Source organism: Trachurus japonicus, chromosome 12 (assembly GCF_045865225.1).
Source record: "Trachurus japonicus isolate A0001 chromosome 12, Traja_1.0".
NCBI classification, from domain to species: domain Eukaryota; kingdom Metazoa; phylum Chordata; class Actinopteri; order Carangiformes; family Carangidae; genus Trachurus; species Trachurus japonicus.
The window spans coordinates 28,446,125-28,473,049 of NC_140918.1; the positions used below are offsets into that span (position 1 = coordinate 28,446,125).

Sequence of the window (26,925 nt, forward strand, 5' to 3'; positions counted from 1 at the left end):
ACAATCCTCCATGCATGTAGCTTCCCCACATAGCTGAAGGTTTGGTGTCTGCGACGACAGCAGCGCCTCCGCACCGAGCAGCCTCTGTCTGTGGAGCTGCTCCTCCGCATCGCCTACGTCGGTCCATTTCTGCCCTGGGACATGAGTCTGTCTTAGTCTCACTCGTCTCTTTCACGCACTTTAATAACGTCCTCCATCTCCGCCGCTCCGTGTTTACTGTTTAGCCTACTCAAACTGCATGTGGCGGATGTCCTCTGCATGATACAGTCAGAATAATGATGATGCAGCTACGTGAATCGATAGTGGCGGTCATATACTCACCCTGCAGAGTGCAGTCCATTCACTCTGAGCATCGCTCTTTCACCCCATTGTTATGATCCCGTGGGCTCGCCTACTTCAAGTCTCTCTCTGTGTGTGTGTATGCGGGAGATCAGTCTGAGTGTGTGATGTGGACGGGACGGGTGGTGTTTTCACGGCTCAGCAGCAGAAGCATCCTTTTAGCACTGCTTTTAATGTTTGTAGATGCAGAAAATGTAGGCTACTTCCGTTCTGGGGATGCCAGAACACAGGATCCTGGATTCCTATTGGAGATGCAGGGACACAACGACTTGACTCTGCCGACCAATGATGCTCTCTGAAACACATCACCAGGCTGTCAGACCTCTCTCCTCTTCACTGCTGTGTCACTTTTCAAATTTAAACCTGAGCTGTTCATTCAAATATGATATGAATAGTGTCAATATGATAAGCTATAAGATATAGGCCTACATGTAACCCACTGTAAATCTAAAAATTATCAACAGGACAGTTTCATACATTGACATGTATCTATGTTTAACCCAAACAAATGTTGTTATGCAGGCTTATTGTGGATAAGCCTGTCAATGTTGATATTATACACAACTGGTTCACAGAGTTTCAAACCTCTTTCCCAGAAAAGGGAAAATAAATAAAACTCCAAAAACAAAAACATAGCCTAAACATATAGATTCTTTAATATTACATACTGTTTTGATAAACCTGGATAATAAATATATTTGTCTGTATCCATAGTATGTGGTTACAACGTACTGTAGTTATCATATAGAAATGTGTAGATTTATAGATAAGAAAATGTAGGCTATACAAATATTTAGATGGGCATTTCATAAACATATCAGGGGAATGAACAGTAGCCTATATATCCTGGTATGTATATAGCTACTATTTCTCTGCTGAGGGAAATGCAGATGTCTTGCATTTGTAATAATAATAATAATAGTTTTTAATAAACACTTATGAAACAAACACATTACCATTTGTATGTGAGATTATAGCGAAGATATGGCTGCATCACTCTGGATATAGGGAAATAATTACATGTAATACTACAACTAACAATAATAATAATAATGGGGTTAGAGTTAAAGAAAAAAGAAAAGAAAAATAAACTACAAGTCCTTGTCATGCAAAGGGAATATGAGAAAGAGAACCCAGAGATGAAAGATGATAATTGGAATGATGCCTCAGACAGTGCAAAAAGTTCAAAGACACACCCTCCCTCCAACATCTTTCATTATAACATTAACTCCTCTTCACCATGTTCCAAATGTAAGTTATAGAGTTGTAGTTATAGAAACTGTCTCATCCATTGCCGTGGTAAAGCAGGAAAATACAGCAATTTGGGGCAGGAAATTCATAATTCATAAGATCTATTAGCTACTACTCGGGTCGACCCACTATGTTACTTTGGGATATTTAATGCCTCTACGACTGATATATATTTCAAGGAATTCTACAAAAAGGAAAATATGCTTGGTCATGATTTGACATGCATGTTATATTGCAATTTATAGAATAGCTAAAGGAGCAATTTATGTTGTATCTAGTGTCTTAGTTGACTGTTGTTCTATTTTTCAATTTTATTTTGTTTTATGTGAATCTCTCATACAGAATAGAGTAGGCTAGCATGATTGTGGTGTTTTGTTTTCAGTTAACAACTAGACACATTAAATGTAGGCTACATTAATAAGCATTCAGTGACCCTTCCAATCCCATGAATATAGACATTGTCATCCTTTTTCTACACTAACTTTTCAGGTTTTTCCTTTAGTGTTGTCACCTGTCTGTATCAGTGGATAGAACAGTCCTGATTTCTTAAAAAGGGAACTAACCTTATCCTTATAACAATGCTTTCACATTTTACAGTCCTGCTGCTGATTGAATTTAAACAAACCTCTCATTGTACAGTTTCATTTATTATCACCAAGAAGTCCTTACAGCTCGCTGCCAGATGTTTGCTGCTGTTACTGTAATGAGAAGCCCAGTCGTTACGTCACTGCCCGGGGTTTCCTAGTGAAGTGAACCCTACGGTGTCATGGCGGAGGCCGGTGGTCAGAGGACCCTGGACTGAAATGCCAGCTTTCTACGATCGCAGTTGACCGACGAGCGTTAGACTAAACTTATAACTAAAACGGGAAAGGGGACTTAACTTGTTTTTTTTGAAGACAGAGGAAAACCAACATTGCACCAGTTTTACGGAACTGAATCGTTCGGGGCTGCTCTCCCGAACTGGGAGATAGCTAGCTAGCGTAAGGTAGCGTTAGCTACCAGCAGCTGCTAGCTCACTAGTTAAATAAAAGAAGAAAGGACCTCAGAAGTGGAAAGGTGGATTTAAACAACTATTTCATTGGACTTATCCAGGTAACATAAATAAATGTAAAGTATTATACAGCGTTGAGCTACGCATCTCTTAGTTGAGCGAGAAAGTGAGCTAACGATGCATGTTTATGTGGTAAAAGCCGCGAGAAGTGAGCGGCGAATTAAAACAAGATGGAAGAGGGTGAAGTTAGGTTAGCTAATTTGGGTTTGTGGGTTTAATGATGAATAGTAAATAAGTTCAGGGACACCATGCCCCACTGCTTGCACGGACATTTGCATAGTGAAATGTAGTTCTCTGTTAAAGAGCGAGTGTCGACCGTGACTGGTGAACGAACAGTCCAGCGGTTCGCTACTCAGATGAACTGGGGCAAAGTTTTGTCATTTTGTTAGCTTCCGTGGTAGCCTCGTGCTTCACAGCGTTAGCCAATGGCACTTTCCCTGACAACCCCAGTATGAGCTACCATCGTCCTCAATGTTTACGGAGCTCACGTTGACTTTAAATAAATATGGCACCACATTTAACATTTGGCTCACATGGTTTCGACGCACTTTGTGGAATTATATCGCTAACTGCTGAATTTCTTGTTTTTACAAGTGTTGTACTTTTCTTACATAGAAAATCATAACGTTAGCATAACACATTAGCGCTAACAAACAGTTATTGATTATACTTAGGAGATAGTTGTTAGCATCAATCTAGCTGTTGATGGCAGCACTATTTGCCGATTGTTGTGGGATTTTGTTGTCTGTTTGAGTATGGAGAGAAAAACACTTCTGCCTGGCGCGTTGGACGTTTCTGTGTATGTTGCTGCTACGCACCCCGCCAATAGCTGACACTGGCGTCACGAACCGGTATTAGCTAGTTAGCAACATGCTAAACTGTAGTTACCAGTCAGTCTAAATAGTGCTCTGAGTCGAAGGTTGGGACAACCCCGATTAGTACACGATAGTTTCTGGCCATGGTTGAGGTTCGTGTGGTTATTTTGTTGGTTAGAGTGCTCCCGGAGCTTTGTGTGAGTGAGATAACACGCTGCTGCTGCGCAGGCCCGATAGGCCTCTGCGGTGAGGGAACAAATGCATTTAGCAACAGCCGACCGCACAGGTCTATCTGTTGTAGTTTTAACTTGAAATATGAATGTAAAAATGTTTAAGTATGGAACAAAGCCACACGATCTGACCCTGTACATCAGCGCAGAACATAAATTAGTTTTGGTTTTCTTAAAATCTCGTGCGTATGTGTGGTGACAGCTCCACAAGGACAGTTCATTTGTTGAACTTTGATGCAGGGACTAGTTTGTTTGGGATGGTGCGCACTGAGCTGCACATGCGTTTTACTTTAGGATGTTTACCCGCGTTGTGCAATTTTTCCAGGTTGTGCCAAATATGAACAACCACGGCATAAGTGTATATTTCTCGCATTCCTAGGCGGTATTTCTCATGTTGTTGGTGCGATGTGTGTTTTCTCCCAGGTTAACCACGAGGAACATAGTACAACAGGTCGTCAGGTGAAGTCTATATTTTGGACTTCAACATGGCTGGACGCAGTGAGGATGAAAGTGTAAGCAACAGCAGTGGAGAATCAAGGTAAATCAGTCTCTCACAAAGTAACATCAACGTGCTGTTGATGTTAATCAAAATCTTTATCACCCTTTTTTTTCTACACATAAGTTCAGTTCAGAAAATGTTATTTATCCCGTATGGGCAATTCAGTTTACAGCTCCCAGTTCAATTAAGTTAGAAAAGGAAAAGCACAACACATATAACAATCATTCATTGGACATACAACTCTGACACTTGACTCTCAGTTTTCACTAAATCAGTTCAACTCATGGCTTCCCAACAGCGATGTCATGTACATGTGCAGATATTCTAGAGTATTCCAATATGGAAAAGAATGATTCAATAGGATAAAGTAAATAAATAAATGACAAGCACAAAACTACTCATTAACATTGGCATTCATCAACCTAAATAACTGAAGGGATAAAAGAATTTGAGTCGTTGTTTGTCTTCCTCAGGGGGGCAGGACAGGATCAGAAAGCTTTGGACAATTTGTCTCACACTTGTTTGTGTGCAGGTCGGACTGTTGTCCTATATTTGTTTGCCTCTTACAGACTGTTATCTTATGGTTTGCCATTGTTATTTTGCACAAGCCAGTTGTTTACACTGCATATCAGTTTACTATTCAGTTCAGTTTTATTTGTATAGTGTCAAATCACAACTCATGTTATCTCAAGGTATATTACAGTGTAATATCAACACCAGTACAACAATATTAAATCTTATATTGTCATAGCCCAACCAGGATATTGGCTCACCCTGGTCGCTTCCCCAAAAGGCCAATGGAAATGTTTTCCTTGTCCTTGAGATTATTAAAGAAGATAAGATCTGTGACAATCAATAGTTTATGATCCCACCAGGTTTAGACCACCTTCACTAATGAACTAATTTGAAGCCTAAATACAATCAACAGAAGTAACACGCTAATGTGAGACTATGAACAAACTGCATCAAGGTCACATGACTTAAACATCAACATCACTAAACTTCAACTCGTAATTTCATTTAGATCTGACCTTCTACAAAAGCATGTCCTCACACACACTTTGTAAGATAGTGAGGGTAAACACAACAAGGCTGTAGAGGTGGACTGTTGACTAGATAATGTGATAACAACTTCTGTTGTCTCTTCTAGGCACTAGTTAGTGTCCAACCTTTGTAGTGGCTTTAAGAAATCAGAACTAGAGTATTGTATTGACAGATTTTATGATGAAGAATAAAAGGTAAAAATGTCTTGAGCTTGTGTTAACCATTGACCTTATATAAGTCTAACTAAAAACCCAATTAACACATATTATTCAGGTATCCAGGAGGTAATTAATTTCAAAATAGAATCAATTAATAATAACACCAATAACACCAATGTACAGGTGAAACTGTGATTTTATCTAACATATTGTGTTGTGTATGATTTTACACTTTATGTATTAAAGTTGCGTGAGGACAGACTTTGTTGCCAGAGATCAGCTTCTTTGTGGTGACACTTTTTTCACTGAAATGGATGACTGAGCTGATTAATTTCAGCAATTATATAAAGCAAAAGCAACACTGTATGGCAGTGTGCCGTTACGTTAAATGGTAAGACTGTAATAGATGTTAATACAGTTTAATAAAGGTTTACAACTGTAGGATGTGCTGGTATGCATCAAAAAATGGAATAGAAATTTGATCTATTTGAATGAATGAGTCAAACTGATTTGGTCTATGAATGATTGATCTATTAATCACTAACGCACACACGTCTTGTTTTCTATTTTACGTAGTAACTCTGATGATGAATCCGGTTCTGGATCGGGCTCTGCATCAGGGTCCGGCTCAGGCTCCAGTTCCAGCTCCTCCAGCAGCAGCAGCAGCCAATCAGGGAGCAGTGACTCAGGAAGTGGCTCAGATTCTGGCAGCCAGTCAGACTCTGACACAAAGAAATCCAAGGAGAAGATGGAACCACCAAATAAGTCCAACATCGATGGAGCTGAGGTAAAGAAACGGTCATCGACAGACGACGACGACGATTTCATATTATCACTATTAAAGTGCTTAACACTGTGTGAAACCCTTTATCAATATTGACTGTGCATGTCCATCTTCATCTTTGCATCAGGTGTTAAAAAATGCAGAGTTGTAATACTCAGAATTCACCTGGCTTAAAGGGATAGTTCAACATTTTGGCAAATTGGCCCATTGTCATAATCCCTATAGTAATAGCAGTAGGCTCGTTACCTTTAATTGTCGGTGCAAGCTGTTTTTAGAACGGCAGAGCAGAGCCGCGAGCTGCTCAGAGCTACGCTACGGTGGCTCATGGGATTTCTTGGTTTCCCTCATCAAACCCACAATCCAACAACTTCAAAACGCTCTGGTGGACAAGTTGTGACCTGCACATTCACCACACTATGAGATAATAACGGAAAGTTGCAAGACAGAGTTGTTTTTGAGGCAAATGCAGTGACTGCTTGCTGAAACAATGCCCCTGATGGGAATGCGCATCAGCGGTTTTGCATGAATTTACCTCGAAAATAACTCAGGTAACAAACCTACTGCTCTGACTATAGGGATTATGGCAATGGGCCAATTTGCCAAAATGTTGAACTATCCCTTCAACACATTTTATTATTAGGGAGCACACAGTTCTTTTCGGGTGTTAAACACGGATGAAAGCCCTCTAAACCTCACATATTTTGGTTAACCTTTGACCTCATTCTTTGATTTAGTTCTGGAAGTCCAACCCAAGTATCCTAGCAGTGCAAAGGTCTGCTATGCTCAGGAAACAGCAGCTTCAGCAGCAGCAGCAGCAGCAACTGCAGCAGAGACAAAGCTCCTCAAACAGTGGATCTGATGAGGTTCGTTTCCACTGAGGTCTAATCAAAACACACTGGAGATTTTATCGGTGTACCAAAATGTAACGTCTTCAAATCGATTTCTTACTCTGTCGTTGCCGATTATCTTTTCTAGGACTCGTCCAGTAGCGATGAATCAGATTCATCGAGTGGATCGAAAAAGAGAAGAAATTCTGGCTCCTCTGACTCTGGATCTGGGAGTGGTTCTGGATCAGACTCATCAGCAGAGGACAACAGTGATGAAACGGCGTCAGACTATGAGCCCAGTCACAAAATCAAAAGCAGAAAACCTCCAACCAAGTAAGTGAACAATCATGTCCCTCCACAGCGGTCGCTCACCTCCGCTGACCTGTGATCTTTGAAGATATGCACAATAGTTTGGCGTATGCATCATTTTCTTCACCTCTTGTCGTGCCTCAGGATGAACTTCCGTAACGGGAAGAAAAGCAGCAAGCAGAGGAAGAAGAAGGGCTCATCTTCTGACGATGACGACGACAGCTACAAGAAGGCGGCGTCGGCAGGGCCGCGGCGGCAGGCCACGGTCAACATCAGCTACAAGGAGGACGAGGAACTGAAGACGGACTCAGACGATGTCGTGGAGGTTCTGGGCGAAGACGTCCCGCAGCCTGAAGAAGATGAGTTTGAAACACTGGAAAAAGTGATGGAATGCAGGGTTGGAAGGAAAAGAGGTAAGGGAGATGACGTTGAAGTTAATGACGCCACCCGCTCTCATTTAACCAGGACCTTGGATGAATGAAGAAATATGTGCTAAACCATTCCTTTTTTTCCTCCCAACAGCGATAGGAAGTGTAACCACTGTATACGCGGTAGAAGCAGACGGGGACCCCAATGCCAACTTCAACCCCAACAAAGAGGCTGGTGATGTCCAGTATTATATCAAATGGAAGAACTGGGCCCACATCCACAACACCTGGGAGACAGAGGAGACACTCAAGTTGCAGAATGCCAAGGGAATGAAGAAACTGGACAATTTCAAGAAGAAGGAGCAGGAAAAAAGGAAATGGTGAGAGCTTATTTTATTTACACATTATAGAATATGAGCTGCAGGAAACACTATTCACATAGGGTGGATTCAGGGGAATCCAGCGACTATAACCATGCTATCTGAATGTAAACATTTCTATCCGCATGCAAAAAAAAAAAGGAAATATCACCATGTCATCCCATCTGAACAATCAGTAACACTGTCTTAAATTAGTCACATGCATGTAATAAACAAATGTCTCTTGTAGTGTAAACCAACTGCAAGGCCCCATTTAACCTCTGTGAATCTAAAATAGCGCCTTGGCTAACCCCCGACCCCATGTGACCGATGATGACCGGCCACCGTAATTGGTTAAAAATGTAATAGCATTTGTCCCCTTTAAAAAAACAGATGCCTAATTTATTTCATTGGGACTGTTGCATCAGTATGAAAAGGTTAACTGTGGCTGACACAGCTCATGCTCCATACAGGGATTCAAACGGCTCGGCTTCTGCTCTCAGACCTGCTCGGTTTGAGGATGAAAAGTTTTATGTCGTAGTTTTATTTAATACCCACATGTTATAAATGAATTACAGACTATTGTTTACATGTTTCCCTTTCTCTCCAGGTTAAAAGCGGCTTCTCCAGAGGATATAGAATATTTCAATTGCCAGGAGGAATTGATGGACGACCTGCACTCTCAGTACCAGTTAGTGGAGCGAATCATAGGTGGGTTTTCTGCTCTGTACTGCTTGTGTACATCGAGGTCTTTACCCAGCGCCGCTGTATGTGACTAAATACGTATCTGAATTTCCTCCGAGCAGGCCATTCGAACCAGAAGTCGGCGGCAGGCTACCCAGACTACCTGTGCAAGTGGCAAGGCCTATCATACTCGGAGTGTAGCTGGGAGGACGGCTGTCTGATCGGCAAAAAGTTCCAGAAATGCATCGATGACTACATGAGCAGAAACCAGTCCAAGAACATTCCATCCAGAGACTGCAAGGTACCGTATAGTCAGAGTCTCAGTGTGTTAGTTATGTTGTTTGTTTGTTTTGATGAGAATCAGCTGATTAATCTGAGCCTCTCTCAAATGATCTGAACACCAACTAACTGTGGTTCTGCTCTGTAGGTGCTGAAACAGAGACCCAGGTTTGTGCCCATGAAGAAGCAGCCGTCTTACATCGGCGCAGGACTGGAGCTGAGAGACTACCAGTTGGACAGTTTGAACTGGATGGCTCACTCTTGGTGCAAGTACGACTAAAACTTATACCTAATTCTCACCTTCATAAGATAATGTGCTGCTGTCTTCTATCGCACAAATGCAAAAATTCAAAATAGGGAACTCTAAACATGTTTCTTTGCTACACACACAGATCTATGAGGGAAAATATGTAAATAAACAGAATAGATCCCAGGTTCACATGTTGGATGTGTTCTAACAGACACAGAGAGCCTGATCTACTGCTGTTGTTTCATTCATAGGGGCAACAGTTGTATCCTCGCCGACGAGATGGGTTTAGGGAAGACCATCCAGACCATCTGCTTCCTCAACTACATGTTCAACGAGCACCAGCTGTACGGGCCTTTCTTACTGGTCGTGCCCCTCTCAACACTAACCTCCTGGCAGAGAGAGATTCAGTTGTGGGCCGCCCAGATGAATGTTGTAGTCTACCTGGGAGACATCAGCAGTAGGAACATGGTATAGCACCTGTTGCACGCTCACACACTGAATTTGGCTTCATATCGTCTTCTCTTGCAGTCAAATGTTTAGATATACAGGATGCATCGCAGCTACAGTCATTGATCTAATGTTTCCTTTTCTCCCCTGCTTTCATTGAACAGATCAGGACACATGAGTGGATGCATGTCCACAGCAAGAGGCTCAAATTCAACATCCTCCTCACAACATATGAGATTCTCCTCAAAGATAAGGTGAACAGCTACCTAACGTTATTATGGAATATGGTCTTGCCATTGTTTGTGTCACATAGGCTTGTCATGATACTAGAATTTCAGTAGCCGATACCAATACCAGTGAATTTCCATTGTTCTCGATAGTTTTTCGATATCACGATAAAAATAAAAATACTCACGTGCGTATAATGTCCGCATCAGTCCCGACAGGACTCGTCACAGCGCGCTGAGGGCAAAGTTGTTGGTACAAACTCATGGTAAAAAAGGCAGGTACTGACATCTTTTCAGTCCTTCCAGAAAAAGAGTTTTTTGTGATTGTTGGGGGCAAAAATCCTTGATTATGCGGCACGTTTTCTTTAAAAAATGTAATGGAATACGCAGGATATTTATGCAACTTTATACAATGAAATTGAAGGAATTTGCAAAAATTGTGGAAACCTGCAAAAAACGGCGCTTTGATGAATAAGAAAATTGGCAATTTATGCAGCATCTTTGAAAAAAATGCAGCCCCCGCATAAATGTGCGGACTTTGGCTGATTATGCGATTGCATAATTGCGGTTTTCTGGAGGGACTGTATTTTTTGCGTGTCGGCATCGACTTGGTACCGAAGTATCGGTCCTCATGACAACCCTATTGTCACATGAAGTGGTAAATGTCAGTTCTAAAGTATTACAGTATGATGTCAGCACATAACACAACTGTAATAAATGTGTGTATCTCCAGTCGTTTTTGGGAAACGTTAACTGGGCCTTCATCGGTGTGGACGAGGCGCATCGTCTGAAGAACGACGACTCCCTGCTCTACAAGACCATGATCGACTTCAAGTCCAACCACAGGCTTCTGATCACAGGGACGCCGCTGCAGAACTCGCTGAAAGAGCTCTGGTCCCTGCTGCATTTCATCATGCCCGAGAAGTAGGTCACATCCACCGTTACAGCTTTGTCTGTGCTGTATGAATATAATGAATATGTTCACTGGTTTGAGGTGTGAAACACGTGACAACATGGCACATGTGACGAAAGACATCTTGTGTCCTCGGAGGAAGCTGTGATAAATTATAGATAAATCAAGTGATGTCACTGTAGTTGTCATTTATTTTGGCTGAAGACACAGTGCTATTTCTACCAGCATAACACCAAAATCACAGAGCAGAGTGTTTACAGATGACTTGAACTATCTGATTCAGGCATCATGTTTTGTCAGAGGGACGATGTGCTGAATAAAAAAGTCATGATAGAGAGACAGCTTTGCTTGTCAAATATTGTTTGACATTGTTTTTCAGGGATGCAAACAGCGCGCCGAAAAGCGAAACTCGCTTTTTTCATGACCAATTAGGTGACTTGTGTGAATCGTTCAGATCCGAAGAGTTTTTGTTTTTGGGAGGGGGGGGGGGGGTCTCAGCGTCTCAGCTGGGGTCAGTAAAATGTTTTTCTAACAGGCTGACGGTGACAATCACGTGAAACTGAGGCGAACTCATTCATGGTTGTCTCTGATTATACTGATAACAGCCGACCTCCAATGTAGACGCGCGACATGCGCGCTCCTTAAAGCAGCGCGTAGCCGCGTGCAGTCGGTGCGACGCCGACGCCGTTTTCCCCCCTACGTTGCTGTGTCAGGCAGGTGCTTCCACGGAGCTCTGCCCCGTTTCAGAGGTGAAGGAAGCTCTGAGTGGAAAGACGTCGCCTCCGCGATGTAGAATGTGTTCAATTAAAGTGAAACTAACACATTATATAGGCCTATATGTCCATTACACACTGAATGAAACATCCCATGTCTTTATTTATTCAGTTTATTTTAATAGTAATAATTATGGCCTAAAAAGACCTAAAAATCAGTATCTCCAAAATTGAAATATTGCAAAGGAATTTTTTTTAAAAGCATTTTAATATAGACATGTTGGCCTTCTGAAAACTATGTCCATCTATATGCACTCAATACTTGGTTGGGGTTGAACTACTGGAAATTGACTTTTGGCAAATGTACTTATTTGTTAATGGTGAATACCCCCCCCCCCCCGGAAAATTCCTCTCTTTTTTGGTCCTGACCCGTTTGCATCCCTGGTTTTTATTTATCATTTTATTAATGTATTCATCTATCCTTTTTCCTCTCTTTGCATCAATTATTAAAATAAAACAATCTAACAAAAGAAAAAAGAATGAGAGGATACAAAGAAGAAAATACAAAATTTAAGGAGTTAAAAAATAAAAAGGAAACAGAAGCAAGGTATCAAAATGTGGTCATTCTTAGGAGCCAGTATATTGTTACACCAATCTCAGTGTAACAATATGAAATATGATGAAAACAAAGTAAAAAGGTTGAAATTGAACAGGTTTCTCTGACTTTGTATCTCGTACTGTGAGCTGACTCTCCTGTATCTCTGTGTGTTGTGTCTGAAGGTTTCACTCTTGGGAGCTGTTTGAGGAGGAACACGGTAAAGGCAGGGACTCTGGCTACACCAGTCTGCACAAAGAACTGGAACCCTTCCTGCTGCGCAGAGTCAAGAAGGACGTAGAGAAATCCCTGCCCGCCAAAGTGGAGCAGATCCTCCGAGTGGAGATGAGTGCTATCCAGAAACAGTATTACAAGTAAGAGCTGCATGCTACGCTAACATGTAATCAAAGAAAACATGTTTTAGTCATTAAGTAAACCACACACATTCCTGTTTCCCTGGCTGTCAAAAAAAGATTAATAACCTACAAATTACTACTAGTGACTATGCTGTGGACATATTCATGGTGAGGAGATGAAATATAAATCCAGTTTTTATAAAGAAGAAAGCTCTAGTTGCACCAGTATAGATTTTCACCACCTGCTGAGTGATACACAGAAGGGTCGGCCATTATTGAGGGGGTTACAAAGGCCTACAAACTACGCGTCCTGGAAAACCTGGAAAATGGTTGACCGATTTTTTCCATGGAAAACACATGAAAAATTAGGGAAAAAAGTCAAATGTCCTGGAAAAGCTTGAGTTGTCCTGGAAAAGTATTTATCACATTGTGACATCAGCTACGAGAGTTCTATTTGGTACCAAGGATTTCTTTTTTGTCTCTTTTTTTTGTTTAGTTTGTTTAGTGGGTTTATTTCGGTCATGTAAAAACAAGTACAATAGACAAAGTATAAAAGTGTAGATACAAAACAAAAGAAAACAAAAGAAAACACAACCAAGAAAGAAGTGCCTAGTGAGAAAACCTATTGTCTCCTCTGCTGAGTGACAAATAGAGGAGCAGCAGAGAGCTGTAGAGGCCGTGGTTTAAAAACAAAAACAACATGTTTGTGTTCTTTGATCAATGGGCTCTATGCATAACTCCACTACTTCCTGAACTTAATGCTGCTCCTTTATTTCCTGTCTTGCATGTCTGAGTAGTCACAATGGTCAGACACACCTGGATTAATCAGTTTGCCCAATTATGCAAAGGAGCAGCATTAAGTTCAGGAAGTAGCGGAGCTATGCATAGAGCCCATTTGTCATAATTTCTAAGCATGTAAGAGACGATTTCATAGAAAAGTTAGAGCCATAAACTGCACATCTTTAAATTAGACTTCTGGGGGTGAGAGAGGAATAAACATAGAAACAAACCAGTTAAATGTACAAAATAAAGTACAACTGTGGAAAAGAACACTTCTCCAAAGCATGAATGGGATGGGGGATGTATTATACTGTAGCAGCTGGAAAGTGGGAACCCTGAATATAAGTGTGTTGTGTGTGATTTAGGTGGATCCTGACGAGGAACTACAAGGCTCTGAGTAAAGGTACCAAAGGCAGCACATCAGGATTCCTGAACATCATGATGGAGCTGAAGAAGTGCTGCAACCACTGCTACCTGATCAAGCACCCAGAGGAAATCGAGTTCCTCACCAGAGCTGAGGCCTTACAGGTTGGTTGGTTTGTGTCACATCAGGGTTTAAGTCCTGACAAAGTTGTATATAAATGTCTCATTTGGTGTCATGATTGGCATCTAGCCAATAGCACTGGATGTTCAGAGTTGAGGATGGAAGATGAAGTTGTTAAAACACATTCTGCTTTTTAGAAACCCAGATTATTCATCAGCATCATGTTCACAGAGACATGAACTACCATAAGTTTCACACGTTCGCTGTCTGTCATCATTTTGTTGCTCAACAGGTGAATTCACAGTGGGTGTTTAGGGTCACGTCTCTAAAAATAGCTGCAGCAGCATGAAACTCACTCTGAGCAGTGGGAGTGAACCAGAAAGATAAACAATGAGCTGGAAGTAGCAGATTCAGTTGATAATAAACTATCCCCCCCACCCCACACACACACACACAGACCCTCATGCTGCTACAGGCTCGGCGACTAACTGTTATTCCCTCTTGCAGCAACTGATTCGCAGCAGTGGGAAACTGGTTTTGCTGGACAAACTTCTGGTGCGTTTGAAGGAGCGAGGCCACAGAGTTCTCATCTTCTCTCAGATGGTACGGATGCTGGATATCCTGGCTGATTACCTGAGGAGCCGGCAGTTCCTCTTTCAGGTAGCTACACGCCCTTCTCACATGTTCTCTCATCATGTCAAGTTCAGAGTCACTAAGATGATATTTTTATATATTTTTTCCCCTTTTCTTTTGTATGATGATAAGTAACATGGCAGCCACATGATTAGCTGACTGGACAATTGCAGGAATCAACAGATGTTCCTTACAAACTGATGTATAAACATGCTTCACTCATGGAATTTCATTTCAGCTAACTTGAAAAAATGAAATGTGTTTGGCTTCAGAACATCGTCATCATAAAATGTTACTGTGTTTTCCTTTACTACAATAACATTACATTCTAAATTGATAATATTGCCATTATTGTCCATCCCCAGAACCCAAAAGGTGGCTATGTCTTAAAACATGTTTTAACTTGTCAACAAGACAAATGGCAGTTTTGTCCATTTACATTAAAAGAAAACAAACTTTTTATTGTGCAAGTTCAGTGATTAACAAACAACACATATGGCACAGGACAGTAGAAACAACAGGTGTAACATACATAACCAGACAATAACCAAACACACAAACAAACAAACCAAGAAAAAAAGTCAATTTACAATTGAATCTACAACAGACAGTGAGCGGTTATGCATGTTATTGGAAACCACTGTATGGCTGGTATAAATGTGTGGATCTGGATTGTTGTATGTTTTTGCAGAGATTAGACGGCTCCATCAAAGGGGAGATGAGGAAGCAGGCATTGGATCACTTCAATGCCGAGGGCTCAGAGGTGAGTTCTGTTTTCTACTGCAGCTTCACTTTCATTTAATGAAGCCAGGAGTCTTATATCGAGTCAACCCTCCCTATGTGTTTGCAGGATTTCTGTTTCTTGTTATCAACACGAGCGGGCGGGCTGGGAATCAATCTGGCATCGGCCGACACGGTGGTAATCTTCGACTCAGATTGGAACCCCCAGAATGACCTGCAGGCCCAGGCCAGAGCCCACAGGATCGGACAGAAAAGACAGGTCAGCAGCCACTGACTGAAATTCACCCGTTTCTAGTTCTTGTTTTTGTTGCAACATATTATGAAACGGGTTTGCAAGCTGTCACCAATACTAGTTTATACAGTTTGTTACTTAGAACATACACAAAAGATCTGGCTCTCATAAGTCTGTTACATTGTGGAGATGAAGTAAATAAAGACTAAACTGTTGTGGATGCTGAACCGAGACTGCAGTGTCTCAGAATAAATTTACTTTTTTCTCTCTCATGTAGAGCACAAAGTATTACATCTGTGGCAAGTTGTTGCACCACATGCTTCAGTTAGTTTACATCTGTTTCTCAGTGAGATCATGTGAGCTGGTGTATTTACTCCCTGTTTGCTCCCTTTGGTATGGTGATCTAAATAATATCCTGTGGTGTGTGTGTCTGAGTTGCACCATTAATTTCAAACATTAAAGTGTGAGCATGTTTAAGATGAGGGAAGAACATCAGTGAAATCCCTCCTTAACTGTTGTGAAGCAGTCTTGTTTTAAAATGGGTCAGGATCCTACTCCTCAGACTGAACCAACACAGTGTTCACAGTGCTGGATTGTTTCTGTGAACTTCGTGTAAAGCTGCTAGTTCCCAGTGTTGTAACGGGAATTAACCTTGACCTGTGTCCCAGACTCATTTAATCTGAATGTTTAAAGTTTAATTAAATGTACAAGAACCCTGATGAGGACAATAGCTGGCCAGTGGGACAGTGAAAGAGTGAAGCTCTGATGGGAAGTGTAAGCTGGACATAAACAGAAACAGCAGCTCCACAAAGAATAGTTGAAAAAGGCAGAGGGCCTCCATTCTCCCTCGTAACAAGTTATGCCATTGATTAAACCATCACAATTATTCTAATTAATAATTAATTAAGGTAAAAAAAATTGTAGCATAGTTAAGCTACAAATCCTCTTTTAAAAGGGAATGTAATGTGCAGTCAGGAGAAGTGACACTGTGCCGTACATCTCACTGACTCCTCGTGGCCCGGCAGGTGAACATCTACCGTCTGGTGACAAGGGGCTCGGTGGAGGAGGACATCATCGAGAGGGCAAAGAAGAAGATGGTGCTGGACCACCTTGTCATTCAGAGGATGGACACCACAGGGAAAACTGTTCTCCACACTGGTGCTGCTCCCTCCAGGCAAGACAAACACACACACACACACACACACACCACCTGGTTCCCTCCTCCACTTTGTGTCTGTCGATCATCTTGTTAACGACAAATGTGTCAAAATAAGGGCAGCTTTTCTCCTTTTGCCTGTGTACTGCAGACAGCCCTGACTTGATTTATTAATGTTTGAGTTTTCTATTCAGCTGTACAACTCTCATGAATATAGAATCTCAGGAACTCCTTGAGGGCACTTTTTTCTCTCAAAGATATTCACACACCCAACTGTCTTTACTGATCATCCTAATTTTTCTCTCTAGACCTCTTACAAGTATTTTTATTTCGCTAAAAAGTTTGCCCAGACTCAAGGATAAAATGATTAGATTTTGGTGCTCAAAGGTCAACCAGTATTCCAAATCAGATTAATCTCCAGGGTTACGTCTTCTGAAAGGTTTCTGCTGCACTTAGCTGCTATCTTAGTTGGGTGTGTTTTATTTCCTACAGCTCGGCACCTTTCAACAAGGAGGAGCTTTCTGCCATCCTCAAATTCGGTGCTGAGGAGCTTTTCAAAGAGCTAGAGGGAGAGGAGCAGGAGCCTCAGGTACAAACTTATCTACTGAATTGTATGAACATAATTAACAGTTTATCTGCACATGCCAGAGTAGAATGTCACGGTCTGTTCTTCGCTGTAGGAAATGGACATTGACGAGATCCTCAAAAGAGCCGAGACCAGGGAGAACGACCCTGGACCCTCCACAGTGGGGGAAGAGCTGCTGTCTCAGTTTAAGGTTAAAGATACTTCTCAGACATTATTCATAATGGCTACACTCTGTTGCTCAGCAGCTTCCCACTTACAGCCGTTTTGTTGACCCGGCCTGTGCAGGTTGCCAACTTCTCCATGATGGAGGAGGAGGAAATCGACATCGACTCTGAGCGCAGCCAGCGGAGTTGGGACGACATCATTCCTGAGGTGCAGAGGAGGAGGATGGAGGAAGAGGAGAGGCAGAAGGAGTTGGAGGAAATCTACTTGCTACCACGCATGAGGAATTGTGCCAAACAGGTCAACAAGCATGATTACCAGCGTTTAGATTTTGAGTTTTCAGTGTCATGTCTGTGCTCGGGGCTTTTGCAGCAGAATCCCCGGGTGACTGTTCTCGGTTCATGTTCACAGATAAGCTTTAATGCTGTGGAGGGCCGACAGAGCAGGAACAGGAGATACTCTGGGTCCGACAGCGACTCGCCCTCAGACCGAAAGAGGCCAAAGAAACGAGGGCGGCCTCGGACCATTCCGCGAGAAAACATCAAGGGTTTCAGCGACGCTGAGATCAGGAGGTAAAGGTTTCAACAACAGGTTTCTGAGTGTGTGGCTTTTCCCAACTCCCTCCCAGCAGATTCCTCTTAACATCTGTGATCCATTTCCAGGTTTGTCAAGAGTTACAAGAAGTTTGGAGGACCACTGGAACGGTAAGCCACATCACATTTTCAGATCTTATCATCAACAACTTGCTACATAGTTGGCTGACGGCGTGTGTGTGTACTTCCCTCAGGTTGGATGCTATCGCTCGTGACGCTGAACTCGTGGATAAGTCTGAACATGACCTGAAACGATTGGCTGAAACAGTTCATAACGGCTGTGTGAGAACACTACGAGAAAACCCCTGTGGACCAGAAAAGACCTCAGGTAACCAAAGAAATAATGGTTTCCACACAATGTCACAGATTTAATTTCTAAATCATGTGGTTGTAAATAACTTGAATACTTGAGAGTTATTTATTATTAATCCTGCTGGAGGAAAGAGAGCAGCTTCGTCAAGTTTTTATGGTTTAGGTCAGGGGTTCCCAACCACTGGGCCGGGGACCGGTAATGGGGCGTGGATCATTTGGTACCGGGCCGCAGAGGGAGAATGAAAAAATATATAATCGTTTGTTTTGTCTAAGTTACACTTCCGGTCGTTAAATTTTGGGAATTTTGCCACTTCTGTCTGTCCCTAAATGTGGGGACCGGCTCTCCACCACTTCATCACTTCGCAGAAAACTTAAAATATCCCTTCATTCTTGATTAAAGCAGAATATCCTGAGATTGCCACAAAAGCACGTATTAATTGAATGAAAAACGTAACGTACAATCGTTTTTATATTATGTGTGTAAAACTGTCGACTGGTGACCAGTCTGTGGTGATAAAAAGGTTGAGAACCCCTGGTTTAGGAGAATCGTAAAAATTCTTGCTGTTTGACTTTAATTGATTTAATGGCTATTCAAACATGAAACTAAACCCTGATCCATCACTTCAGTCAGTCTATAATCAGTGGTTTCTATACGGATCAATCGAATGGCGCAAAGCTTGCAAAATAGTTTCTCACTGCTTTTATTGATCTTTGATCAGCCTCAGTAGTCCTAATCAGAGTGCCCTTGGATGAAACTGCTTGTTTTTCCGATTGTTTGATCACCAGGAGGCAGACGGGGGAAGGTAAAAGGCCCCACATTCAGGATATCCGGGGTCCAGGTGAATGCCAAGCTTGTTATCTCCCATGAAGAAGAGCTGGCTCCACTCCACAAGGCCATTCCTGCTGATCCAGAGGAGAGGAAGAAGTAAGGCTCCAGATGAAGTGCATGACTTCTGTTAGACACCATCGGACACCACAGCTTGGTTTTATTGAGCTGTTTTCACTCTTGATGAACAGACACCACTAAAGCAAAATGTACCACACTGAGGCCACCTGTCAATATGACAGCTGGAGTAGACTATAAGTCCTTTTAACATTAACTGAATATTATAATATAATATAATAATTCTCTATTGGTCTAGTTCTGTCTCTTTAAGAAGGCGGAGTCTGGGTCATTTATTTATTTATTTATTTCTCAGCCCCAGTCTGTCATGTCCAGTAAATTAATGGCACATACTAGATAAGAGATAGATCATTTCTACAAGAATCAACCCAGTCATGATGAATGTATTTGTGTGTGTGTTTGAACAGGTACATGATTCCATGCCATTCAAAGGCAGCTCACTTCGACATAGAGTGGGGGAAGGAGGACGACTCCAGCCTCCTGATCGGCATCTATGAGTACGGTTACGGCAGCTGGGAGATGATCAAGATGGACCCGGACCTCAACCTCACACACAAGGTGAGTCGGATGAACACACACACACACACACACTTCTGTAATAACAACAATACTGAGAACGCCATTAGACCAAAACTCTAAAAAACAATAACTTACTATGACATGGCATTGTGAAGCATGGGACAGTATTCAACATCAATAGATAAATAAATAAGGTAATTGCACAACCCTAAATCCATACCAAAAATATGTAAGAACATCACAAGAATTAAGAGCCAAAATTGTGATTAAAAATAATATAAATAAAAGATGAGACACCACCATCGATAAATGAGGATAAAATATAGTAAAAATAAATAAGTAACCAGTCGTTTTCCACTGAGTTACAGAGAAGAGAGATGGAGGTGGGGGGGGGGGCTCTATCCATGTCACTTTGACCACTCATAGTCAAGGCTGATGTGTCTCTGCCATTGTTTCCAACAGCAAAAGCAACCATGTTCGTGTCCTTCCAAAACACTGCAAAATCAATGTCTTATGTTCTTTGATAGAAAAATATACAATAACGTGAACTGTGTCCACTGTTGATCAGCTCCTACCAGACGACCCCGACAAGAAGCCGCAGGCCAAACAACTACAGACCAGAGCAGACTACCTCATCAAGTTACTGAGCAAAGACTTGGCCAAGAAAGAAGCACAGAAACAAGCAGGGACAGTAAGTCCACCAGCGTCACAATCCTCATATGACTTGTTTTCATCATTGATGTACAAAGTGTAGGTAACAATAATAGGTTAAAATGTCTACCAGAAACCTAACATGCCCCTGTGTGTGTGTTTGTGTAGGCTAATTCACGGAAGAGGAAACCAAGAAGTAAAAAAAGTAAAACTCTGAAGCCGACAAAGACAGACGAGGTGATGAAGAGTCCGTCCTCAGACGCCCCGTCAGACAAGAGGTCAGACGATGAGGACACGGTTAATGAGGAAAAGGTACGTCCAGATACCAGTGAGTTTGATGTTTCCTGTTCTGAGTTTGGAGTCGATGTGTGTTGATGTGTTTCCACTCTTCTCAGGAGATCGCACCTGTGAAGCCACCGAGCAGACGGGCCCGACCGGAGAGGGTGGTGGTGAAGGAGGAGGAGGAGGAGGAGGAAGAAGAGGAGGAGGAGGAGGACGGGGACGAGGACGCGGAGCCCGAGCAGGATGAGGGCTCTTCGTCTGGGGAGAGGGAGGTCAAAGAAAAAGAGATCAAAAAAGAAAGCAAGAAGGAGAAGAAGGAGGACCCCTGGGAGATGAAAGAGTTAAAGGAGCCAAAAGAGAAAAAAGAAACAAAGCCCGTGGAGGCTGTTCACAAGCAGGAGGAGAACTCAGAAAAGGTGAGGCAACAACTACACAGGACATGATCAATAGTGATTAAATGATGAGAAATGAAGGAGAATACGTGATGATGTGGTTGGGTGTTAACTCTCCGTTGTTCTTCCATCAGAATGAAGTAAAAACTGAGGTACGAGAGCGGACGAAGAAAGCCTCCGACGTCCCGGTTCACATCACGGCCAGTGGAGAGACGGTGCCCATATCTGAGGAGTCTGAGGAGCTGGACCAGAGGACCTTCAGTGTGGTACGTTCCACTGACAGCCTCTGAGCTAATGACCCAAACAACCTCTGTGTTTAGTTTGATACAGCCACCAGGGGATTGTGTTTATTGTCAGTGGCCTGTTCACATTCTCAATCGTTAGTTTAGTATGAAACGTCTTTGTATATGAAACGTTTGTTATTTTCCAAGGCTTTGTTTATACTCCACTGCTTCATGGCTTAGCACGGATTGGTCACAACGTTTTATACAGATGATACACGATGGGATCAGATAATGGGGCTGATCCATGACACCGATCTATTCGCTTCAATTCTATATTTATGAGGCGTGTCAGCGGCACAACAAACACAGAGCAACAACGTTTTACAGAGTTAGGAAAGTAATGTTAAAGTCCAGCCTGATGCCTTCACTGTCTTCCACATGGCAAGGTATACAGTTCAACAGTGGTATTGGATTGGTATCGGTGGATACTTGGGCGGTATCCAAATTTTGATACCTTCAAACTTCCTCCACATTTTACCGCAGTATACGGTATTATCGTGACTAATTAAAAATGATGACGTAAGCCTCAGGTGGCATTACCAAACATTGGCTTGTGTCTTCACCGTTCAGAAACGGAGTACTAGGGCTAAACATTAGCAGACCAAAATCTCATTGGTTGATTGATCACAGGGAAAAAAAACAAACATTTGGAGCCCTGTCTTGTCAAAATTAAGTCAAAATCAATATGACTGAACTGTATATGAAAGGCTATAGGGCTTTTATTTTGAAGGGCCAGATACAGGAAGTCGTGACACTACTCGCTGTCAGTTTTTTGTGTGTGTGTGTTTTTTTACACTGCACGGCAGGTCCGGTCCCTACTTTTTTTTTTTTCCTTGTCAAGAGCGACTTTTCGACGTAAAAGCACGTATCACTGCTGCGTTGTTTTAGTAGGCTAAAACATATTAAAATTCAACCACACGTAAGTGCTACTGGACATATAATCCATTTTAGACATTAAATGACTTTTATTTAATATTTAATCCTTATCTCCTGTATAAGTGCATTGCATGTTTTCATGACGGTATTGAAACTGATACCGTTGCTATTTTTAAACACCTGCAGTATACGGTATTACCGTAATACCGCCCAAACCTAATACACTATAGTCCAGGTATCTTTGAGCTTGTATGTGGTCGACAGAGCAGCAACCACATCTAGCCTGAGGCCCAACCAGAGTCATCTGTAGGGTTTGGGCACAGAGAATCAAATGGAACAGGTTCGATTCCATCGCAATCGTTCAGAAGTTTTGATTTTGGTTCCCCTAAATTATTCTTAAACAATTTTCATAATAGCGGAACAACAATGCTTCCAGTTCTGTTGCTACATTTTATACAGAACTGCTGGAGGAATAATTGTGCAACAGAATAAAAGGAGCTTGAGTCAAAACATGAGCATCCGCGAGAGGAAGGAGGATTGTTGTTGGCGCAGAGAGCTAACACAAGAGGAAGGTTAATAAAGTGGTGGGAGGAGTTGCTGGAGTTAATTAGCGTCTGAATGTTGCAGTGTAAGGAGCGGATGCGGCCGGTGAAAGCCGCCCTGAAGCAGCTGGACCGGCCGGAGAAAGGGCTGTCGGAGCGCGAGCAGCTGGAACACACCAGGCAGTGTCTGATCAAGATCGGAGACCACATCACCGAGTGTCTGAAGGAGTACTCCAACCCCGACCAGATCAAGCAGTGGAGAAAGTTCGTAGACGGCGATGCTCATCATCAACACAGGTTGCATCTCTCTGGATGTGTTGCAGGAATTAACCCGGAGCTCTTTGTTCTGTCTTTTTACAGAAACCTGTGGATTTTTGTTTCCAAGTTCACAGAGTTCGACGCCAGGAAACTTCATAAACTGTATAAGCATGCAATCAAAAAGAGACAAGAGAACGCCCAGGTAGGAGCAGGCTTTACAGTAGTTTGGATTACACCATCATATCCTGTTGTTGTTGTTGTGATGATGATGTTTATTGATGATTTGTTCAGGCAATGGAACAGAACACTAGAAACACTCACGGCTATAAACACGCAGGTACAGTGGGTTTCTTCAGTCCTTCCGCTGCACATCTAAAATAAGAAGTGGTGTAATAAGCTGAGCACTGATCGATTCACCTTCCTCCTCAGATGTGGAGAGACTGAAAGACAACTCTCACCAGGACGAGAGCAGCAGGGACAGCTACAGCTCGGACAGACACCAAGCTTCGGGTCGATACCACGAGAGCAGCGGCAAAGAACGGCACAGCTCCGAGTCCCACAGGAAGACCTCCGGAGGGGAGTCCAGGAAAAGGCCGCACTCCTCCTTCAGCAACGGCAAAGACCACCGAGACAGAGACCACTACAGACCGGACAGCAGGGACAGGGACAGGGACAGGGACAGAGACAGAGACAGAGACAGAGACAGACACGACAGGTGAGAGACTAATCATTTGGTTTGTAGTGGTGTTTGTGTTTGGAAAAAAAAAAAGAAAGAAAAAGTTTCAATCGTGGCGTAATCGTTCTTTTACTGCTCTTGTTTTTTTCTGGCAGTGTAGATGTTTTCTTTAATAATCCTGGGTTTTAAACATGCTTATTTTGGTGCTTTCTCCTGGCGTCACATCCCTGCTCTGAGTTCACCCAATCAGCACAGAGTAAACCTCGAGCCCCGCCCAGGTAGTTGTTAAGGGCTGTTTGGAGTACCTACCCCAGGAGATGGTCCTTCAGGGACAGCTCCTGCTATGGAGACAAGTTAATGACCCCAGCCCAGTAGAAATGACCCCGAAGTTCCTGCAGTGGAAACGTGGCTAATCTCTTCTTTATTATTAGTATTAATTAATTTTTTTCTATTTTATTTGCACATATAAAAAAACTTTAAGCAGTTTGTGTAGAGTATAAGGGAATGTGTGGGTGAGGTCAGAAACCCCAAGAGGGCTTATGGAGTGAGATTCTGTGGAAAAAAAACAATAAAAAAGAATAATGATTATAATAATCTCTCTCTCTACATATGACTGTAAGTGACAGTTATCAGGGTCCAGCAGCTCTACAGGATATGGATTTCAGTTGCCCCTTTGTAGGACTAAGAAACTCTCATTCTGTTTTTCATAAATTTTTATTTTTTTCCTATAAATTAACTACAAGTAGCAGTAACGTAGTTAATAATCCCAGCTCTGTAGGACGTATGGTTGATACTGTTTGTTTTTTTTAAGTGAAATGTTTAATAAGCTAAGCAACAAAAGCTTTAATCGTTCATAACCACATTTTATGCATGAATTTACATGGATTAGATTGTATTAAACCTTTTAATCAGAAGCAATTCAAAGTGCTTTACAGTTTGATTGAAAAACAAAAACAACATAAGGACTGAAATCAAAAAGGAACTATCAGTGAAATAACAATAAAAAGGAATAAGAACAAATACATGAAAGAGACACAAGATCAAGAGTAAAAGCTACAAAGGATCAATAAATAAACAAACAGGAACACAACAGGGAGCTGCTCTGTCAGCCCACAATTGCATGAATTGACACTGGTGCAGAATATTTCTTCACTGTGCTACAGAGTTTTCTTCTGACAGTCTGGTGCTGCCCACTCATGCTTAGTTTGTTTCCGTGCAGATACTACAACGACAGTAAACACAGGAAGCTGGAGGAGTTCCGCAGCAGCAGAGACCACCGGCTGGACGCCAAGGACTACCCCCACTCGGACCAGCGCTCCTCCTACCGCTACCACTCGGACTGGCAGTCGGAGCAGCGGGCCTCGGCCAGCGGGCCCCGCTCCCCCCGGGACCAGCGCTCTCCGTACGACTCGCGCTCGCCCATGGGCCACCGCTCGCCCTTCGACTACTCGTCGGACCACAAGAGCACACCCGAGCAGATCTGGAGCGGCCGCAAGACATAACAGGAGCTGCGTGGGTCTGCTCCCAGCAGCCATAGACTCAGCAAAATGCCTTACAGGGACTGTCGACTCCAACCCGAAGCTGTTCGGAAAAAAAAAAACACTGTGTATCAGTCAGTTCAGCATGACTGTCATCTCCACGCTTCAGCTCATCTCGGGAACCTGGGAGATGAACGCCGGGGGCGCGGCTCAAACCAGGTAGCAGATTATGAAAAAAGAAACAAAAAAAATCAAAGCATATTTTTATATTTAAGAGTTGAAAGCTGCATCGTTGTGTAGGCTCAGCAGCATGCAGCACGATCTTTTCTTTTTTTTGTTATTTTTATAAAAGTTTTTTTTTTAATTCTGGAAACGGACACAAATTGACCCTGAGTGCTGCCTCATATTCCCACCAACCCACGACACTGGATCCTGTATTTGACTGTTCTCTATGTTCATCTGTCTTCTCTGTCTCTCATCATGCTCAATGTGATTATCAAGCTTATTTAAGTGTCAAACTCGACGGAAACGGCACATGACTATGATTAGAAGCTGATGTAAAGGTTGAATCCAGTCTGGGCTCAGGCTCACCACCTGAAGTACCTCGTTTACAGCATTTCTCATTTCCTCAGTAGGTTTTCTTTTTTTTTTCCACCAGGTGTGAATTATTTAATAACATATCTTAGCTGTAAAAAATAACTTGGATTTTTTTTTTTTTGGAGCATCTTGTATCATGTTTTTCCTTCAGTAATACCGTTGTAAATTTTTGTAATATAGTAAATCAGTGGTCTTTTTCCTCAGGCTTTTTGGATTTATTATGACTCTACTTTTCCCCATCAACTCAGGCTTTTTTGTCGTTCTACTATTGACTTTATGTACAATAGGTCTTTCCTGATAATGCTTTCAGAATGTAACTTTTAGTAAAGGGAAAGTTCTTAAACAATACTCAGTTTTATTCACTAGTGCTTAGTTCTTTTGTCTCAGTGAAACAAGCGAGTTGGAAGGAACTGACTTTTTGTAATCGCAGTCTGAAGAGAGACGTCGTCTTTCACTAGAAGCACCTGTTAGATCTTAAATAATCTTTTTACATGATTATGTTTTCTTTACCTTTTTTTTTTCATTTTATTTTCTGTGTAGGCAATAATAATGTTTCTATGCAGCCAAGTATATTTGTGGTGAACCACCCAACTGAATGAAGTCACTGTTACAGTTCACACTGTTGTACATAAATTTCCGCTATTTCAAAAATGAATTTACACTGAAAGTGCATGAATTTTTATGAACTGTTTTATATAGTTGTTTACAAAGCCATTAAAATCAATCAGTGTACTCACTCGTACCAAGTCTTCGACACAGTGTCCAGTTTGTAATTCTGTCAGGACGCTCGTTCCGGTACGCTTTGCACTTTACTGGGAACCCCTGTACTCATGTGACACAGTTCAGCCAATCACGCGGCAGCAGGAGGGTGTAGAAATGAGGAGCTTCAGTTCATGTTCTCATTAAACATCAGAGCGTCTTTGACCTTCTGGACGTTCGAGTTTGTACAACGATTAAAGTGAAAGAGCAGAGGAGAGTGGACGCTGGCTGGAGCTACAGTCACTCAGATAAACACTCTACAACTCTGAAGTCTTCACATCTCCTCAGCTTTATCATCACATCAAGACCAAAGAGAGAAAGCTGACCGTTCCCAATGTGAGCAGCACCTGGTGACACCTGAGAGGAAGAAATCTTCAGAAGAACTAGACTCGGGGAGGAAGGGTAAACCTGAATCAATTCTGACTGGAAGACAATCTGAGGCCTGGTGTAAAATGTAGACACAACTTCTACAGACTCACCCCTGGTCAAAATGTCTGTTAATGTGAACAGTTGAGCAAGTGGAAGATGAA

General features: G+C 42.2%; 2 protein-coding genes across 3 annotated transcripts in view; one reads left to right on the plus strand and one right to left on the minus strand.

The window, feature by feature from the left end:
* Positions 1–511, minus strand: part of syk (spleen tyrosine kinase) — a 35,801-nt gene extending 35,290 nt beyond the window's left edge. For both annotated transcript variants that reach the window (XM_085794149.1, XM_085794148.1), the window contains exon 1: positions 322–511. In XM_085794149.1, coding sequence (XP_085650275.1) covers positions 322–353 — 32 coding nt within the window. In that variant the 5' untranslated portion in view covers positions 354–511. The remainder of the gene's footprint in view (positions 1–321) is intronic.
* A 1,812-nt stretch (positions 512–2,323) lies between these two features.
* chd1 (chromodomain helicase DNA binding protein 1) lies at positions 2,324–26,378 on the plus strand. Its single transcript, XM_085794154.1, has 36 exons — positions 2,324–2,682; positions 4,110–4,224; positions 5,964–6,174; positions 6,906–7,034; positions 7,147–7,331; positions 7,452–7,720; positions 7,830–8,055; positions 8,645–8,745; positions 8,841–9,019; positions 9,146–9,267; positions 9,499–9,715; positions 9,859–9,948; positions 10,655–10,845; positions 12,328–12,516; positions 13,644–13,806; positions 14,270–14,422; positions 15,087–15,158; positions 15,246–15,395; positions 16,394–16,542; positions 17,017–17,113; positions 17,205–17,300; positions 17,396–17,572; positions 17,684–17,844; positions 17,935–17,976; positions 18,060–18,193; positions 18,964–19,102; positions 19,489–19,639; positions 20,169–20,291; positions 20,420–20,563; positions 20,647–20,949; positions 21,060–21,191; positions 22,713–22,891; positions 22,988–23,087; positions 23,177–23,222; positions 23,315–23,600; positions 24,781–26,378. Exons 2-36 carry the CDS (start codon positions 4,172–4,174, stop codon positions 25,061–25,063), a joined length of 5,442 nt encoding a protein of 1,813 aa, XP_085650280.1. The 5' UTR covers positions 2,324–2,682; positions 4,110–4,171; the 3' UTR covers positions 25,064–26,378.
* The last annotated feature ends 547 nt before the right edge of the window (positions 26,379–26,925 follow it).

Coding starts and splice junctions, on each gene's coding strand:
- chd1 (XM_085794154.1), top strand. CDS start 4,172: ATGGCTGGACGCAGTGAGGATGAAAGTGTAAGCAACAGCAGTGGAGAA. Junction 4,225..5,963: donor AACAGCAGTGGAGAATCAAG/GTAAATCAGTCT, acceptor TATTTTACGTAG/TAACTCTGATGATGAATCCG. Junction 9,949..10,654: donor AGATTCTCCTCAAAGATAAG/GTGAACAGCTAC, acceptor GTGTATCTCCAG/TCGTTTTTGGGAAACGTTAA.